General features: G+C 40.2%; 3 protein-coding genes across 4 annotated transcripts; all 3 read right to left on the bottom strand.

The window, feature by feature from the left end:
• Window positions 1–675: 675 nt before the first annotated feature.
• On the bottom strand, window positions 676–6,020 carry clcc1 (chloride channel CLIC-like 1). 2 transcript variants are annotated; one of them, XM_028404681.1, is made up of 11 exons: window positions 5,899–6,020; window positions 5,604–5,782; window positions 5,416–5,517; window positions 4,766–4,877; window positions 4,411–4,632; window positions 4,035–4,175; window positions 3,842–3,941; window positions 3,315–3,412; window positions 3,052–3,198; window positions 2,343–2,957; window positions 676–1,573 (listed from the first exon to the last, which is right to left on the bottom strand). In XM_028404681.1, exons 4-11 carry the CDS (start codon window positions 4,829–4,831, stop codon window positions 1,469–1,471), a joined length of 1,494 nt encoding a protein of 497 aa, XP_028260482.1. In that variant the 5' UTR covers window positions 4,832–4,877; window positions 5,416–5,517; window positions 5,604–5,782; window positions 5,899–6,020; the 3' UTR covers window positions 676–1,468. The 2 variants fall into 2 exon arrangements, with proteins under 2 accessions (XP_028260482.1, XP_028260483.1); XM_028404682.1 differs by having other exon boundaries at window positions 4,468–4,632.
• A 530-nt stretch (window positions 6,021–6,550) lies between these two features.
• On the bottom strand, window positions 6,551–12,652 carry ftsj3 (FtsJ RNA 2'-O-methyltransferase 3). Its single transcript, XM_028404679.1, has 21 exons — window positions 12,458–12,652; window positions 12,219–12,324; window positions 11,946–11,992; window positions 11,776–11,855; window positions 11,483–11,582; window positions 11,079–11,273; window positions 10,864–10,979; window positions 10,658–10,762; window positions 10,322–10,422; window positions 10,137–10,223; window positions 9,889–10,035; window positions 9,582–9,717; window positions 9,305–9,498; window positions 9,071–9,182; window positions 8,851–8,932; window positions 8,591–8,741; window positions 8,276–8,370; window positions 7,746–7,848; window positions 7,438–7,621; window positions 7,257–7,351; window positions 6,551–7,137 (listed from the first exon to the last, which is right to left on the bottom strand). The coding sequence occupies exons 1-21, from the start codon at window positions 12,522–12,524 to the stop codon at window positions 6,888–6,890; spliced, it is 2,553 nt and encodes an 850-aa protein (XP_028260480.1). The 5' UTR covers window positions 12,525–12,652; the 3' UTR covers window positions 6,551–6,887.
• Window positions 12,653–13,088: 436 nt separating this feature from the next.
• plaat1 (phospholipase A and acyltransferase 1) lies at window positions 13,089–15,609 on the bottom strand. The gene is made up of 5 exons (XM_028404404.1): window positions 15,418–15,609; window positions 14,692–14,741; window positions 14,343–14,481; window positions 13,795–14,063; window positions 13,089–13,190 (listed from the first exon to the last, which is right to left on the bottom strand). Exons 2-5 carry the CDS (start codon window positions 14,716–14,718, stop codon window positions 13,089–13,091), a joined length of 537 nt encoding a protein of 178 aa, XP_028260205.1. The 5' UTR covers window positions 14,719–14,741; window positions 15,418–15,609.
• Window positions 15,610–16,186: the final 577 nt, after the last annotated feature.

The following is a 16,186-nucleotide window of genomic DNA, read 5'->3' as shown; positions in this document are numbered from 1 at the left end:
AAGTAAAACACATGTTAATGAAACATCAACACTTAATTTTGATAAAAAGTTCACTGAAGATTAAAATTTCAAGAAGAAAATCATAAACACAATCAACAATTTTCACACTGTTAAAAGTCTCCAAACTGGTTTGTGTTGTTGTTATTAATAATACCACCTGCAAAGTTGCTGAGCACCTTATAACATCTTATTTTGAAGAGTCCTGGGTAAATAAAACCTTTTGTAATCAGTCATATCAGACATGAGACACTTGTTGAGGGAGGGCGGAGGTCAAACAAACATTTTGCCACAACTCGTCCTAACAGGAGAGACGAAGAGAGGCAACTGCTCTACAAAGACATTTAATATGCAAGTCTTCCTGATGGTGACAGACTCACAGACTCTTGTTCTGTGCTTAACGCTGCAGGTGTCGGTTAGAAAATTTCCCCTGAGGAAAGATATGAAAGCTTCATGCTATTTAGAGACAACACTTGCACGTGCAACACATGAAATAATCACCCTAGGTTGTAGACTATAGACACTACTTTTAAATCTAATCTATCACTCTAATTAGGTCTAGGCCTATCTATCTAATTCACATATGAAGGTCCTGACAGTTAACTGTCAATAAGCTGGAGATAAAAGTGTGGATGTTAATTTTTAGTTGGGTAATTTCATGTTGGACAGAATAACAACTTAAATGTAACAAATTTTATTTTTCATTGACAAATAAAAGGTCCTGATATCATCCATGAATTACAGCCACAAAGGAACATTATAAAATTGTATTTTCTCTCTTCAACGGGTGTTTAGCGCAGCTTTGAGCAGCTTATTTCTGAATTAATGATTCAACAATTGTGTAAGATACTATGATTTAAGACTAATAGCAATGATTTTATGTAAAGATTTTCTTATAAATTCATAAGTATTAGCAATAGCAATAGCTACAAAACTATGCACATGCATAATAAAGCAACAGAAAAAGCTACAATGGCTGAACAAACTCACACACAGAAGATAAGCTTTAAGCTCTCCCATTTCCACAGCTCCTAGCCATGCAGCAGTCCAATCTTATGCAGCTTTTTGCCCTTCTTCATAGAAAATTATTTAAAATTGGACATTTTAAATTAAATCATCAGCTTTCATTATGATTACAATGAAACCAGGCAAACTTATATTTCCATGAGATTCCTGTCCTTGAGTAGAACACTAAACCACACTGACTCCAGACTGAACAACCGTGTTTCTGACATCTCCCCGTTGCCTTGACACTGATCCCTATCTGATGCTGTTGTGTGTCTGACTTGAACATTATCCTGAGAAAACAATGGACAGCCACCTTCAGTCCACTGCAGAAAGAACAGAAAGACAGCCAGCCACAGTGCTTGGCAAAAGGTACAAAATGTTTCTTCACATCACACCCCACCACAAAAAAGCACCAAAAAAACTGATGGCACTGATTTTGCAGCTGTGACAGACGTTCAGGCATCTACTCTGCCGATGCTGGATTAGTTTCCTGAACAGGAACTCCGACAGTTTCGATGTCTGTCCGTGAGGCAAAGGAGGTCCTGTCTTCAGCTGAGGAGTCACGGTTCTGCAGAGAGAAATGTGTTAAATACAATAATTACATATTCAAATATAAAACACATGACTGCAGACATCAGTGTATCAACAAAACTGCAAACGAGGACAGAAAATGATGACTTACAAAATGCAAAAATGGTCATCAGTGAGGACACACACAGACACACAAGACAAGCTATGAAAAGCAAACATCTACACCTAAAATGCACAATGAAAATGTCAAAAATATAAAACCTAATTATTAAACACATATTTACCAATTTATGCTGGATGTGAATATTCACCATCCCATTGGTGCACACACAACGCTGCAGCATCAAAACAAAGTAATTTAGCTAGTTAGTTAAAGTTAAAGTAAAGAGTTAACCTCAGTAGAACAGGAGTAAATAGGACTTAATTAAAAACTTAGGAAAAAAAACTCAAAAGGTTCTAATCACAATATGTACACTGCTCTACCACAAGCCACATTTGAATTGCTTGTAGGTATAACATCACTATTCATGCATCTCTCCATGACACATATGAAAAAGCTACCATGTCCTCCACATCCTTCTATAGACTGCACAGGCCCAACCAATGTGGATGCTAATGCAGTGATTCAGGGCTAAAATCATGAGTATATATTTATTACTAAATGCAATTATAAGGTGTAATTAGCTCATCCACTGCAGACATAACACAAGCAAGCCGCAGCATTTAGCAGTGACTAGGTCCTTCCAACTCTGCATTGTAAGTATAAAGTATTACTTATTCGAACTAGCATTTTTAAAAGACCTCACTTGATCATTGGTGTTGGGTGGTCGCCTTTCTTCCAGCTGGGACCTCTGTGCTGCATCTCTGCTCGTGTTATCTTGAGAAAGCTTCTTGTTGCCTTTTAACAGTTTATTCTTTGCTTGAGATGAATCCAATTTAGTGGGTTTAGTTTTTGATTGAGCTGTGACAGCAGCGACACTCGCTCCTTGCAGCTCCTCCTCTGTCTCCTCCTCTGTCTCCTCCTCTGTCTCCTGCAGGTTTTCTAAACCTGACTCTGCAGAGATGTTTTGTTCAGCCTCGGGACTTTCCTCATGCAATTCAGCATCCATCTCATCCTGAATGTTATGCTGATGAGCAGGTCTTAGTGTCTCTATTACCCCAGATGGCTCCTGTCTGGGCCGCCTCCTGTGAACATGATTTCTGTCTAATCTGGCATCATCTGCTCGGTGTATTGGGGCGTGTTGTGGTGCAGGTGCAGGTACAGGTGCTTCCCTTCCTGTGTAGTGATCAGCGTCCTCAATCCTCATATGACGAGGCTGATGATGCTCCAGCTCAGGAGGTGGTGGATCCCTTCGAGGCCGACGCAGAGGTGCCAGGATGCCATGCTGGAAGACTGCCTGCACACTTCCATACATGAACACCTGGAGAAGAGTCAAAGGCACACTGAGTCCAGGTACAGACATGTATGTGTCACTCACAAGTGTCAATAATAATTTAAGTAATTAGAATTTTTACCAAAATGGACAGGACGATAGTTATGAGGACAGGTATCTGCAGGGTAATCGGTAGATCCTTGAGGAGTGCTCGAAGAAACTCACTGATCCCCTGTCCGAAGTGCTTCAGTGGCTCAGTGATGAAGGTTGTGATAGTAACCGAGATCGCCTGAACAGAAAAAGGGATGTTCAGAGACTATAGTTCAAGCAGACCTAGTCCGGAGTGAATAAATGATGACATATGAAGTGAGACACCTGGGAAATGCACCTAATTCAGTGACCTACCTTGGTTGGAGGTACCAGCAGAATGGGGTTGACCACTATTGACTCATAGTATTTTTTACAAGGGTCATCTTGAAGAGTCCAGGTGCTTCTGAACCACTCTGCAGGAAGACAATGGAAGATCCTTAGCAGCAGTAACCAGCTAGATAATGTTAGTGCAGTCAAAACTGTCTATTAAAAGGGGAACTGCTTTCTTAGGGGAAACATGGAAAAACACATAATTAAGAGTGAAACGTTAGCATGAACAACAGAGCCACAACCGCCAAGTTAATGGGACACAGTTGGCTGTTACAAACCAAGCTCTTCTTAAAGCAGCTTACAGAAAACATTTAAATAGTTTAACTGAAGAAGTGATGTATGAACATGTATGAACGTAAAGATGTATATATGGAGAAAAATGTAATTAATTAAAAAGGGATCAAAACAGAAGCGAGAAGATCCTTTATACAGTATTATAATAGTCTTCGTTGTTACAGAGAAAAGACAACTCTGCTCTCTACAAATACGTCATGTGTGTTCATGCATGTTACCTTTCAAACTATCACTCCACTCTATTTTCTTCACTCCAGTGCACTTGTCATTGACACTGTCCATCTTCACCATATTATTCTGATGCTCAGCAAAAGCAACCTGAATGACAACAAAAAAATAACATATTTAAAAACTAATAAAAACATTTATAAACTAAAAGCAAAGCACAGACTGAAGGAGCTCTTTTTTCACCTTGTACAGATAGAACCAGTTCCAGATGATGCTGACAAAAAAACAGATGACAAACAGTCTCTTAAACTGCACAAACCAAGAGACTGTTGACCACAGCTGGGTGCAGACGATCGCCATTATGATCAAAACAAACATCCCTGTCTAAAATAAAGAACAGACTTTTAAGAGAATAAAACATCAACACAATGTAGAGCAAACGCCTTAAAAACTCATGCAGAAGCTAGCTGGATCTGACACATCATTGTTAAAAGCATTAACAATTTTGTTTCAGGTAAAGATTAGTGGGGTTACTACTGAACAATGCTCTTTTTGCTTTACTCTCACTTACTTAATTACATGCAAACAAAAACTGGACTGACACTGCAAATTAAATTACTTTTAATAATGTATCAAGCTCCACTCCAAATGTGTCCTCAAAATGCCACTTCCATGCCTCGTAGTCATGCGGTTTCAGGTCCACCAGTATCTGACTGATGGCATTATCCAGAGCTCCGGTTCTCCATCTGTCTTCACCCTCAAGCAGTTTCTGAATCTCCGTCATGGCCTGTCTGGACAGCTTGATTTTGGCATCATACAGAACATCTGTGGAGTCACTGGGCTGGGAGGAAACAGGGACAAATATGTTCAGTTGAGTTTATCACAAATGGCAAAAAAGAAAAAGTTATAAATACAGGCAGACAGACAGTACAAATCACAGAGCTTGTTGTGAAACAAGTGAAATGACCACCCACCATTCCAACTCTTTGTACTTCCTTGAGAAGTCTGCTAAGGAATCTCTTGAACACTGGATTGCACATAGGCTGCTGTGAGACGACTGTGACCGTTTTTTTTCAGGTCTTCAACCTGAATGGAGACAAAGAGAAACACATGCGAATGTCTGACTGAAGACTTACATTATACAGTCCTGCTGAAAGACAATGAACAGGGCAGAGATCTCAAAATAAATGCCTCAAAATGAATGAGTGCAACACTTCTACACATCTGAGACACTGATAAAGTAGAAGTTCATGTGTTGAATGGTCATTTTTTTGCTAATATGAACTTATTTTATGTTATTTTTATGATAATAAAGGTCTGTAGCAAAATTGCAAATCCCAGCCCCACTGTGGCCTACTATATGTTATCCTAAGCCTAAATTTGAATGAGTTGAGCTCTCACAGCCAACATACATCACCTAAACATAACTGCTTGGATCCTTTTACAGATTTACAATACACAATTTCATACCTAAATGAGTATTATCTTTGAAATCAAAGAAAGGATTGATTATGTGATAACAGCTTAGCCCTTGAAATAAATAAAGATCTAAACAAAGCTGGTATCCCTATGACTGATAAGACTGATTTCTGTAGGAGAGCTCCAGACCAGTCTGACCACCAACCTGTTGTTGTAGATTCACCACTTGTTTGTTACAGGACGTCAGCTCAGTCTGTATGGAGTCCTCGATGTACTCTCTTCTTTTGGTCACTACTTTAGTATCTGGCTGCAAGGCAAACACAAACACACGTATATTGACTATCAAACTGTCATAACAGAAAAATAGTATCTATCAGACAGAGTGTGCTAAACCTCAGTAGGCTTCCTCATCGTTTTAGCGCTTGCATCGTAGTTCAGCATGTCATACGGGTCAAGCCATTCGTTCTCTTCCTGCTGACCCACGGCGGACAGTGACAGGCTACACACCAGGACGGCAAGGATCATCCTGGCTGACAGAGGAGAGCCCATCCAGAGTATCGTCTGTTAGCTAGCTGAAGTAGTAGAGTGAAAGTAAGTACAGATTGTCAGCGTTAGCTAGCTAGCTCGCTCAACCTAAAGCTAAAGTTGAAAAAATATATATTCTCTTCTCCAACTGAAATGTAGATACCTGAATACGCGTTGATATAAGTACTGAATATTTAAGATTTTAAACCAAACAATGGTTGCGCATTACAATCAGGTACAGCAAGAACCGCTTTACGGCCAAGCACAGCCAATGGACGCAACGTGTTTGCAGCACAAAGCCTCAAGGGAAGTGTAGTTCTGGCGCTACTTTGACAAAAATGGACTTGTCAAGAGTTTAGCACAGTAATTGTATATACAGTCAGTGCAGAGTTGAATGTGTGTTAACAAATGTGTTTTCACACATGACAGAACAATAAAATATTTTACATTTGATTAGATGTTGAGAAAAATGCACAAAATGCAATGAAAAACGGAAAATTGTACAAAAGATCTGTCCGAGCTTGAAAAAAATGCACCCTGAACTAGTCAAAAAGATAATATGGCAAATAGTTATAAACTATTATTGCATTTATTTTTATAAAGTATAAATGACATTGTGCAATCTCATTTATACTTTAGGTAGCTGGATTAAGTGTCTATTGCTTTTGAAAGGACCAAGTTTACAGTTTGAGTATTGATGACATGCCTGGAGTTCCTAGAACTAAACTCAGTGCTCTTTTCCTGACATAATCAATAAAACATCATGTGAGTCAGTATGACTCTTTACTTATCATAAATGAATGATGAAATTATGCTTCAACAACTGTAAACAAACCATTTATTGTAAAGATGTGTTTTCATATATACAAAACTCAATGAACTTATTATTAAACTTGATTTACAGTGAAAACACTCCATTGCAGGAGCAAAAGGAAACAAACCTCCGTCTTTAGAAAGACGTACATATAACACCAGCATCACAAAACGCTCAGGACATGTCTGAGATCTCCAGGAACTTCAGCCAAGGTGTCTTATATGTCCATGACGTAGGAACTGACACCAAATCACCTCAGCTCTTTGAGCTCCATCAATGCTCCCCTGCAACATAACGCCAGGCAGGACTGTCAAAGTATTAGGGTGTTACATTTATTCTCATTTTCGCCCTTTGCCGCCCTTCACCCCTCCTTTGCCACCTTTAGATGGTCTTCCTTTTCCTTTGCCTCCTTTGCCGCGTTGTTCTTTCCTCTGCATTCCCCGCATGTCTTTCTTCATGCGACTGTCCACCACTTTGAAGAATCCTTTAACGCCATTAGGCCGCCTCACTTTCTTGCCTGTTCCTTTTTTGCTCACAACGTATGTTACTTCCTTCTTCTCCTTGCCGACGCCTGCTTTCTTGTAGATGCTGAGAGTATGGGAAAACAAACGGAGAAATATAGTTGACATTTTACTGTAGCTAACTTTAGCCTGTGTGAAGCAAAACACGTTGTTTGGAGTGCTTGAGCCCCACAGAAGACAACACACCTCTTCAGCTGAGCCATCTTCTCCTTGGCAGAGATGTCCACTGTGTTGACAACCGCCTCAGCTTTCTTCTTGGCCTGCTCCATTTTCTTTAGCATCTAGGAAAGCAACACAGAAACAGATAAAAATCAACACTTACAGACACACTAAACCGTTTCCCGATAAGTCAAATACAGGCATTTACCCTCTTCTTCTTTCTGGCCTTGGCCTCAGCAACTCGTTTGATGGGTCGTGCATTAATCTCTTTCCATTTCTGTTTGTACTCCTCCACCATCTCCTTGGTGACTGGCACTGGCTTCTTCCGGTGTTTGCGTTCGTCATCCAGGAACCATTCCGGTACCTCCCATGGCTCGTCTGAGTTGGCAAACCTGAAGGAGAAGACACTTAACCTTCTGTACAGATACATACAAAGAGCTACTCCTCAACTTCTGTATTTCGCAAAATGTATACATCACCTGGGGGACATAAACAATTGCGCGCACACACACACACCTGTGGAAAGAGTTGTCCACCAGGTCCCTTGCTCTTTTCTTGGAGGTAGCAATCTGGCAGCCCAAAGCCAGGCCTTCAGCATCCAGGATTCTAGCTTTCTTACCTAAAGAAAACAAACACTCACATTTACACACAACTACAGGCTGAAGAAGAGAAAGTTGAAGTTTTTGGAACCAGCCAACACAACAAGGATTCTATCTAAGACAGACCTGGGTAAATTACAGTCAAGCTACTGAATAACAGGGGATACTTTATATATTTTAGCTTCATGTTTGCTAAATAAATAATAGTGGCACAGTGAAAATAAGTTATATGTTGAATGTGTTGAATTGTCTGAAGTTGTACTTGCCCATCTGACCATATCATTTATTGAAAAAAACAATGGTGGGAAGAAAAGAATAATTAGTGGCCCTTTACTTTCTTTGTGGTAGAAGTTGTCCCTGTGAAACAGAAATTGCCCACCTCTGGTCTAAGGTCACCACATGGCTACCTTGTTTTTTTTTTTTTTAAACCACATTCCTCATACTCACTTATACTTTCAACAGGAACAACTTGGAAGTTGCCGTCATCTACATTTCCGGAAATCCCACCAGTCCCCTTGGTCTGCTTCATGCTGCTTATCGTCCTGGAAGAAGCCAAAATGTTTTTTCTGTATATTTAGTTGTGACTGTAAGTATATAAACTATAATATAATTGGTACACAGCAGCAGCTGCTGACTTTTGCAGATGTTTTTCAGTGATAGCTGCATGAATTAACAGAACCAGTGTAAAGCCTCCTAATTAACATGTACTGGTTTAAAATTTGTTAATTTCCTGACTAGAACCAACAATAAACGATGCATTACGTTTCATCATCACTGCTGTCATCTGAGTCGCTGTCACCGTCTTCCACAGCTTGCTGTGAAGGTCCTGCTTTTTCATCCTCCGGTGGAGCAGCTTCTTCCTCTTTTTGTTCATCCTCTGCGTCATCCTCTGCTTTTCTCTTTTGGCCTTTTCCTAAAAAAACAGTCATTTATCTGTCAGTGGTCAATTTAAGACAGATCACGTCCTGTCAAAGCAGTCTGAATATGTGAATGGATGAAGGACAATCAGGTGAGACTGTTACCTTTCTGTTTGTTCAGGAGCCACTCAGTTTGTCTGAGCTCATTCTCTTCATCCTCTTCCATGTCAATCTCAGAGAAGATGCCCTATAGGACAAAAAAGACAACAACACATTTGCAGGTGATCAATCTGCCAACCATATTGTGGAACTGTTAACGTGGCATCAACAGAGACAACGTCTGAGCTTGTATACAGACTGTTGCATTGTGGGAGTGTAGACAAACCTTGCTGAACCACAGGTTGGTCTCTCGCTCTTGCTTCTGATCCTTTCCCTCAAGTTCCACCAGCAAACCACTGTCCTGGCCTTCAACATCCTCTTCCTCAGCAAATTTCACTCTAGAAAACACAAAAAGAAGCAGCTTGACCCATTTCCTGTGATAGTGGGGGATCACTTTTTGTGCTTCACAGACATTGGACTAATAAAAAAATGCCTGGTTTTGTTTAAAATGGCTTCTTACTTCTTCTTTGGTGTTTGCTTTTCCAGCTCTTTCTCCCTCTGCTCCACCTCTTCCAAGTCCTCTTCATCTAAATCAGAGGCCAGGGACATTTTGTCTGCTTCATCATCCTCTTCTTCAGAGAGGAGCAGGTCATCTTCTCCATCTCCCAAACTGTCTGCCACCTGCATGTCTCCCTTAGATATATCAGCAAGCACCTGATAGACAGAGGGACGAAAGAAAAATCAAATTAGCTTCTTTTTGTAAGAAGCTTTACTGTTTTGAGGTTCATTCATTTTACCTTTTGCTTCTTGATTGTGCTAAGAGAGAACATGGATGAGTCTTCATTGTTGGCAATGGAGACACCTGGCAAGTCCATCTTCAGCTCCACCCTCTCTCTCTGCTTCCTGCGCTCCTTCAACAGCTTCTTCTTCTTCCTGATGGATGATTACACAAACTCAAGGGGATCAATGGCAGGCGGTTGACAAATCAGTCAAAAAAAATAACTGATTTTAAATAATAAATATATATTTTACACATACTCAGAGGTAACGATGAAAACAAATCATAATTGTGTCAAAGCAGAAAGAAAAGGTTATTTATTTTACCGTTTGAGCTCAGCGACTTCCTCAGCTTTCAGTTCTGCCAGTTTTTTCTCCATTTCTTCCTCCTCATCCTCTTCTTCCTCATCTTCCCCTTTCTCATTTTTCTCATCAGGTTCTTCATCTATGATGTTCTCTTCATCAGAACTTAAACTGCAATAGAGATTGGATTTTTATTTTACCTGTTGTGAGCAAAAATATCCAAATAATACAACATATTCGGTTTAAAAAAAATAAAAAAAGAGAGAATGTACCTGATCTCCTGGTCAAGCTGCTTGGCCTCATCCTTCAGTTTCTTCGCTAGGTATCTCCTCATCCTAGACCTCCAGTTCAGCAGGAGGCTGGAGAATGTGGATAGAAGAGAGAAAAATAATACAATAGAAAGTGTCTAAACTGTACTTACTAGTATCAACAACAATAAAAATGATCACACTCTTACCGGAGTTCTTTGCGGCCCAGAACTTTAATGTCACGACAACACTCCTTAACTTCATTACTGGTGGCTGAATGAGACTCCAGGTCAGGATCATCGAAGGTGATCTAAATGAAAAAGACAGAGTGAGAATAGCAAGACTTTACTCAGCTCGAGCTTTGCCGTCTGTTCTCTTAAGACACATGTATCACGATAAACTGCTGTTGCTGTTAATCAAAGTTTGTGTAAAAATTTAAGGGTCTTTACGAACATACCAGTAGAGATTTAATGTTACTTTCTACATTATAGGTGCTCAAAGAGATGTAGGACAAAGAATGGAGATTAGCAGTGGAGAGGTCTCACCTCGCTGGCTTTTTGCAGGAAATCAACCGGGTTGTCTGCTTTCAGAAAAGCTCTTGCTGTGAAACTGTGGTAGAGTGTCAGATCACCATCTGTATATCCCTCTGCCTGGAACACAGAAGAGCTGCTTTGTCAGTGATGAACAAAATATGCTGGGTCAGATGAGCTTAGCGAACGTATTGTAATGCACCCCGCGCCTCAGTACACACCTTTGGCTTCTTGTCAGAAATCAGGTCCTTCACAGTTTTGGCTTGCACCTCCACCTCTTTAAACGCATGCTTGGGGTCAAAGAATTTACTGTCGATTTTGTCTGGGGCAATAAAACCTGTCAATGACAGCAATAACTTAGTTATGTGGTCTGTAAAGATGGTCAAGAAGTCATATAAACCCTTAAAAATAAAAATATTCTACAGCCGGCACTGACCCTGACAGATGACAAAGATCTCAGCAGACTCGTTCCTAGATGCTTGCGGTTTGGTGGCCTGCACCTTCTTGAAGAACTGCTGGAAGATCCAGAACAGCGGCTGGTAGTCTTTGGAGCGGAAAACCTTGGTGACGAAAGTGCCACCTTTGTTTAGAAACTCACAGGCCAGCTTCAGGGCCATGAGAGTCAAATGAGCTGAGGAGGGAGAATTTGTAGGTTAGGTTCAAATTTCAAACAGTCAGACACAAAGACAAAAACATGTAAGAAATGAACTTATTTAAATAAACTTTATTTAAAATACTTTAAAGAAAGACACATAAATAAACATGTGGTTTAGACTTGATTGGTTTACAGCTAAATCTATAAATCATTTCAGGTTGTGTTAAACATCTGTTTTACTTTACCTTGTGAAAATGCATCATGCTGCCAGTTGGCTCCCACATTCGGGGCTCCATCATTTAACACAACATCCACTTTCCAAGTATGAAGCTCCTTCCGAAGAGCCTAAAACAAGGGACGACCATGTTGTAAACACAATTTACTTTACAAACACATCTGTTATTGTGATGATGTGTGCTGCTTCCTCTGTCACAATGACAACACAGTCACTCACTGTAAAACAGTGTATGCTGACCAGCCATTTCATAAATATGAATATTCTTCAGAGATGCTATATGACTGTTAGCAGCATCCTCACCTGTCTACATTTCTCAGTGGTGATGTCCTCTTGAAGTGTGATCACATTGGGTATGGGTCTGATGGGGACCAGATCAACACCTGTGAGGAAGCAAAACATATTATAAAGCTCTGGCTGTGGTTTAATTAATAACTGGATGATCATTTTGATCAAGACAAGACAACACTCACCAATAATGAGACTTGAAATTGGCATAAACTTGGACGCCACCTGCAACCTGGAGAAAAGATCAAGAGCACATTTAATCATCCGTGTTTAACTCATCTGATATATTACTGCTACAATTCTGATATACCAATTATAGTTTCAGCCTTAAATCCCCCTGAGGGTGGGTGCTCACAATGCTTGTTTCACAGAAATGAACAAACGAAAATAAATAAACTGAGCTGCGTGCATGTTGACGGTTGACAATAATGAAATCCAGGGTTTGACCGAATGCTTACCATCCACCAGGCGCAGCGCACAAGTCGACCAGAGCTCTGGCTTTCTGTAAAAACTGGAACTTACGGTTAAGTTGAATGAGTTTGAAAGAAGAACGAGAGCGATAACCTGAAAAAGACGAAAAATATACTGTTACTGAACAGTTTACAGTCCTCTAAAAATCCGTTTTCAGTGTCTCCGAGGCAGCTAGCAAGTATGCTAACACGAATATTTTTAGTGATTTCTGGGAATGGTGTGTTACCTGTTTCTTTAGCCAGATGGTAGAATTTGTCTTTTCTGGTCTTTCCAACTTTAAGCTTCTTCCCCATGTTTGTCGGGTTGTTTTTACACTGGACTATAACACAAAAATGTCACACTTTGTGGGTACTTAACGCACTTATCTGTCCATGAAAACAACACGTGTGGCCGTCCCGTCGCAGACGTTGTACGTAACAGAACGTCCTTTTCTTCTTCTTTAGTTTTGTTTGATTAGGGAACGTTAGCGACACCTGCTGCCAGTACCACAGAATGCAGTCAATAGATAACAGTTGTTATGCCTTTACCCCAACAGTACAGGCTGCTGTATCAGACACTCCAAGGTTTATATTAATATGTATTATAATATCATCCAAAAACTGATCAAAATTTAGCCCTGTGTCTGATCATTGATCATTGATCATTTAAAACAGTTACTACTATTACTCTGACCTATTATCCTTCCTTGGGTCTCATAGTGACCAGCACTTCCTTGTCAATGTGTGGCTCCCAAATGTTTCATGTAACATTACAAATGTTTGTGACACAAACACTTGTTTTTTTATTTCACTTTATTTGATTTCATCACAGCCGCATGAATGTCGGAGGACAACACTCTTCAGTGAAGATCACAGCTGTCAGAAAGGTCTGTTTCTGGATCTTGTGTTGATCAGTCCCAGGACAGAGAAGGCACTGGCTGCTGCCGTCACCAAACTGATGGCCCCAATGGCCCGTGTAGCCTGTGGAGACAAGGGGGGAGGACACGATGTGGACCACGGATTACCATACAGCAACAGCAGAGCCAGAGCAGAACAATACTAATGAATAAAGCATAATTTACTTTAAAGGAATTCAAACCTTTGCTATGAAATATATATAATAATACAATCTATACCTGCCTGCTACCTATTCATGGCCACAGACTACAGCCAGTCTAACTGTGCTTAAACTGTTTAAGTGTATAGACAGCAGCTGTATTTGTCTAAGGTACCAGAGAACTGTCCCTCTGCATTCTGCATCAGGACCTGACGGCAAAGAAACCACATCTAACAAACATAACCTGATATAATGGCAGAGTAATATAGTGGGCTGGTTCCCATTTAAGTGGATTGGTGCACTACAATTTATTGCATTTTACTTTGTAAAGTACAAGAACAACAAAAAAGAAATTGTAAAATTTTAGTGCATAAAGTTCAATCTGGAAACTTTATCTGTGTTTCTTTTCTGTGTATCTATGGCAGTAGTGGTGTGAGGGATTCGTCAGTCAGTGTGGTCTGGTGGTTGAAAAGGCTGTATTTTGCCCTGATGACACATCAAACAGAAGCAAAACAAGCAGTGAGAGACCTGCTCGGACACCCCCTCCCCGTAACGCAGAAGGGTCACGAAGTGCTCGCAGTTGCTCCCCAGCAAGTCGTAAGACACCTCCTGGCCAATGAGGACCTGCGCTCGCTGGATGATTTCACAGACGGGCAAGGGCGTGTGGTTGTCGTCATACTTGTTGTTGACACGGTACGAGTCGCTTCCGACCACCTCCTTCAGCAGCTGCATGCGCACTACGGCCTTCCTGCTGAAGACAGACTTCACACTGGACATGGCGGCTGCTTGGCTCTCATCTGGAAGACAGCAGGACAAGAAGAGAAGAGGCTAAAGAAAAGCAGATGATGTTTGGAAACCCAGTCAGAAAGAAGGCTCAAGAATCTGTTTATAATCTCACATGACTGAAACATAAACCCTAAAAGCAATTTCAGGGACAAATTTCTACTTAACTAAACCCAACAACCAAAATCAGTCAAATCATAACTGTGTTTACACTGAAACCATCCACATCTAGTGTTGCATGGTTGCTGGTTTATTATGTCAGCTGCAAAGGGGCTTTTAATGCCTTTACTGACCAACAGGAGTTAAATTGATGATGTAACCATCTCCCAGGTAGAGAGCCCAGTGCTGATAGGCTGGTCTGAAGATCTCAATGAGGTCACCAGGCTGAGGGTCACCAGAGGGGTCAGAAAGGTCAGGGTCATTAGAGGCCATCTAAACAGAGAGCAACAGTGTATTTATTGTCACAGATTTAATGCCGCACAGTTACATGTCATACAAAGACATTTAAGTTAATTTCTGAACCCTGCATGTGCTACATCATTTAAATTCCTCTATACATGTGAAAATTGAGGAAACCTATAGCTACAAATACATTAAAAAATAATCCTGATTAGATTACAGGTTGCCTGTCAGTCAACTTACAGTAGAGCTTCGTTGTTGTTTATCCATCCCACATCATGCTTCCACAAATTCTATGGAAAAAAGCAGACAGACAGAGAGGATATTTTCAAGTCACCCGTCAAACACACCTACATTATGTGACACAAAATGAATTATTATAGCTGTTTGTAAAAACTTAATAAAGGCAAAAACATAACTAAATTCCTTTCGAAAGAGAATGCTAGATAGAATAGTACAATGTAATGGTCACACATATACAATACACACCAGCTCACGCACAGACAATACACACACATGCTCTTGTTTCACCTGTGTTGCCACAATAGCCATCACACAATGGGGAAGCTGACAGAAAATAGTTTGAGCTCAGGTTATTTCCCACAGAAAAAAGTATCACCTGTAAATTTGTATTTACTTTCATTCAAATTGCTTTACGGGATTCCTCAGATTACCTGAATAAAAAAATGTTGATAATTTCCATGGCGACATGGAGAGTTTGGATCCAAATTCAGACTCAGATAGGATGAAATCTATATCTCACCAGGAGAGCCATGACTATATCCACCTCATTATTAATGTATGATGCCGAAGCAACTCAGAAAGAGGAAGCCATGTGTTATTTACTGAACCAAAACTCCAACAGCTTCTCATTCACAAGCTGTCACTAGCATGAAAAGATGATTAAATGGCAATTATACCTGAATTTATAATTTAAAAAAACACTTAAATAAGACTTTTTTTACTTACTCAAACACCAGCAGCTTTTTCTTCCTCACCATCTTAATTCTCCATGATAAATCCGCACAAGACTGTAAAAATCCAGTGAGAACAAAGGGAAAAACCAGATTCAGATTTAGATTTCCACGTTTTTTTAAAAATAACAAGCAGCTGTTGAATATCTCAAAGCCAAAACGAGAGGCTGGAGGTCCTGCTGGAGGTATGTCTGTGTCCACTCTGAGTGACGGCAGTTTGCCACAGTGGCGAGGGTCTCACACACACACACACAGAGGCATTTCCTCTCTGCTTTTGTCTCATTCACAATCATGGGTTTGCAAAGGCAACACACATGACTCAGTTTATATGCTGTCTGATCTCTGTGCTTTCAAAGTTAACAGCTGTGTAGCAGACTATAAGAACATTATGTTATTCCCTAATTATTAAGAAAGCAAAGTATTGTGCCTGTATTATGTCACTTTTTTCACTTTACAAATGTTTTTGTTGAGACTGTTGTGGCACTGCATATGCTGCTCTCTGGTCTCTTTTCTCCTGACACAGGGTTGTTCAGTTTCCACGGTGTGGACACTTTTTAAAGTACAGCAAAAGACACTTTAGCTAAGACCTAGGGGCTCACAATGAACAAGTGCATGTTGAGAACAATTGTGTATTGAGTAAGTGTTGTTCAAAATATAAAATATGATCACCGTGATGTTAAAATCGAAGAAAAGTAGAGCACTTTTTTTTTAGGTTTTAGGTGGTTTATTGGCTAGAGGTGCTAAAAGAAGAGAACCCCGACATT

Source organism: Parambassis ranga, chromosome 4 (assembly GCF_900634625.1).
Source record: "Parambassis ranga chromosome 4, fParRan2.1, whole genome shotgun sequence".
Lineage (NCBI taxonomy): Eukaryota > Metazoa > Chordata > Actinopteri > Ambassidae > Parambassis > Parambassis ranga.
Note: the sequence above shows the minus strand (reverse complement) of the source record. Positions and strands in the feature narration are given on the sequence as shown.

Excerpts from the sequence above, each read along its gene's own strand:
- clcc1 (XM_028404681.1), bottom strand. The coding sequence starts at position 4,831 with ATGTGCAATCCAGTGTTCAAGAGATTCCTTAGCAGACTTCTCAAGGAA. Across the intron at positions 4,633-4,765 it reads AAGTACAAAGAGTTGGAATG|CCCAGTGACTCCACAGATGT; the intron begins GTGGGTGGTCAT and ends GTTTCCTCCCAG. Across the intron at positions 2,958-3,051 it reads CTATCGTCCTGTCCATTTTG|GTGTTCATGTATGGAAGTGT; the intron begins GTAAAAATTCTA and ends ACTCTTCTCCAG.
- ftsj3 (XM_028404679.1), bottom strand. The coding sequence starts at position 12,524 with ATGGGGAAGAAGCTTAAAGTTGGAAAGACCAGAAAAGACAAATTCTAC. Across the intron at positions 10,423-10,657 it reads TCCTGCAAAAAGCCAGCGAG|ATCACCTTCGATGATCCTGA; the intron begins GTGAGACCTCTC and ends TTTTTCATTTAG. Across the intron at positions 7,849-8,275 it reads TGTTCCTGTTGAAAGTATAA|GTAAGAAAGCTAGAATCCTG; the intron begins GTGAGTATGAGG and ends TGTTTTCTTTAG.
- plaat1 (XM_028404404.1), bottom strand. The coding sequence starts at position 14,718 with ATGGATAAACAACAACGAAGCTCTACT. Across the intron at positions 14,064-14,342 it reads CATCAATTTAACTCCTGTTG|ATGAGAGCCAAGCAGCCGCC; the intron begins GTCAGTAAAGGC and ends GCTGTCTTCCAG. Across the intron at positions 13,191-13,794 it reads GGGAGGGGGTGTCCGAGCAG|GCTACACGGGCCATTGGGGC; the intron begins GTCTCTCACTGC and ends TTGTCTCCACAG.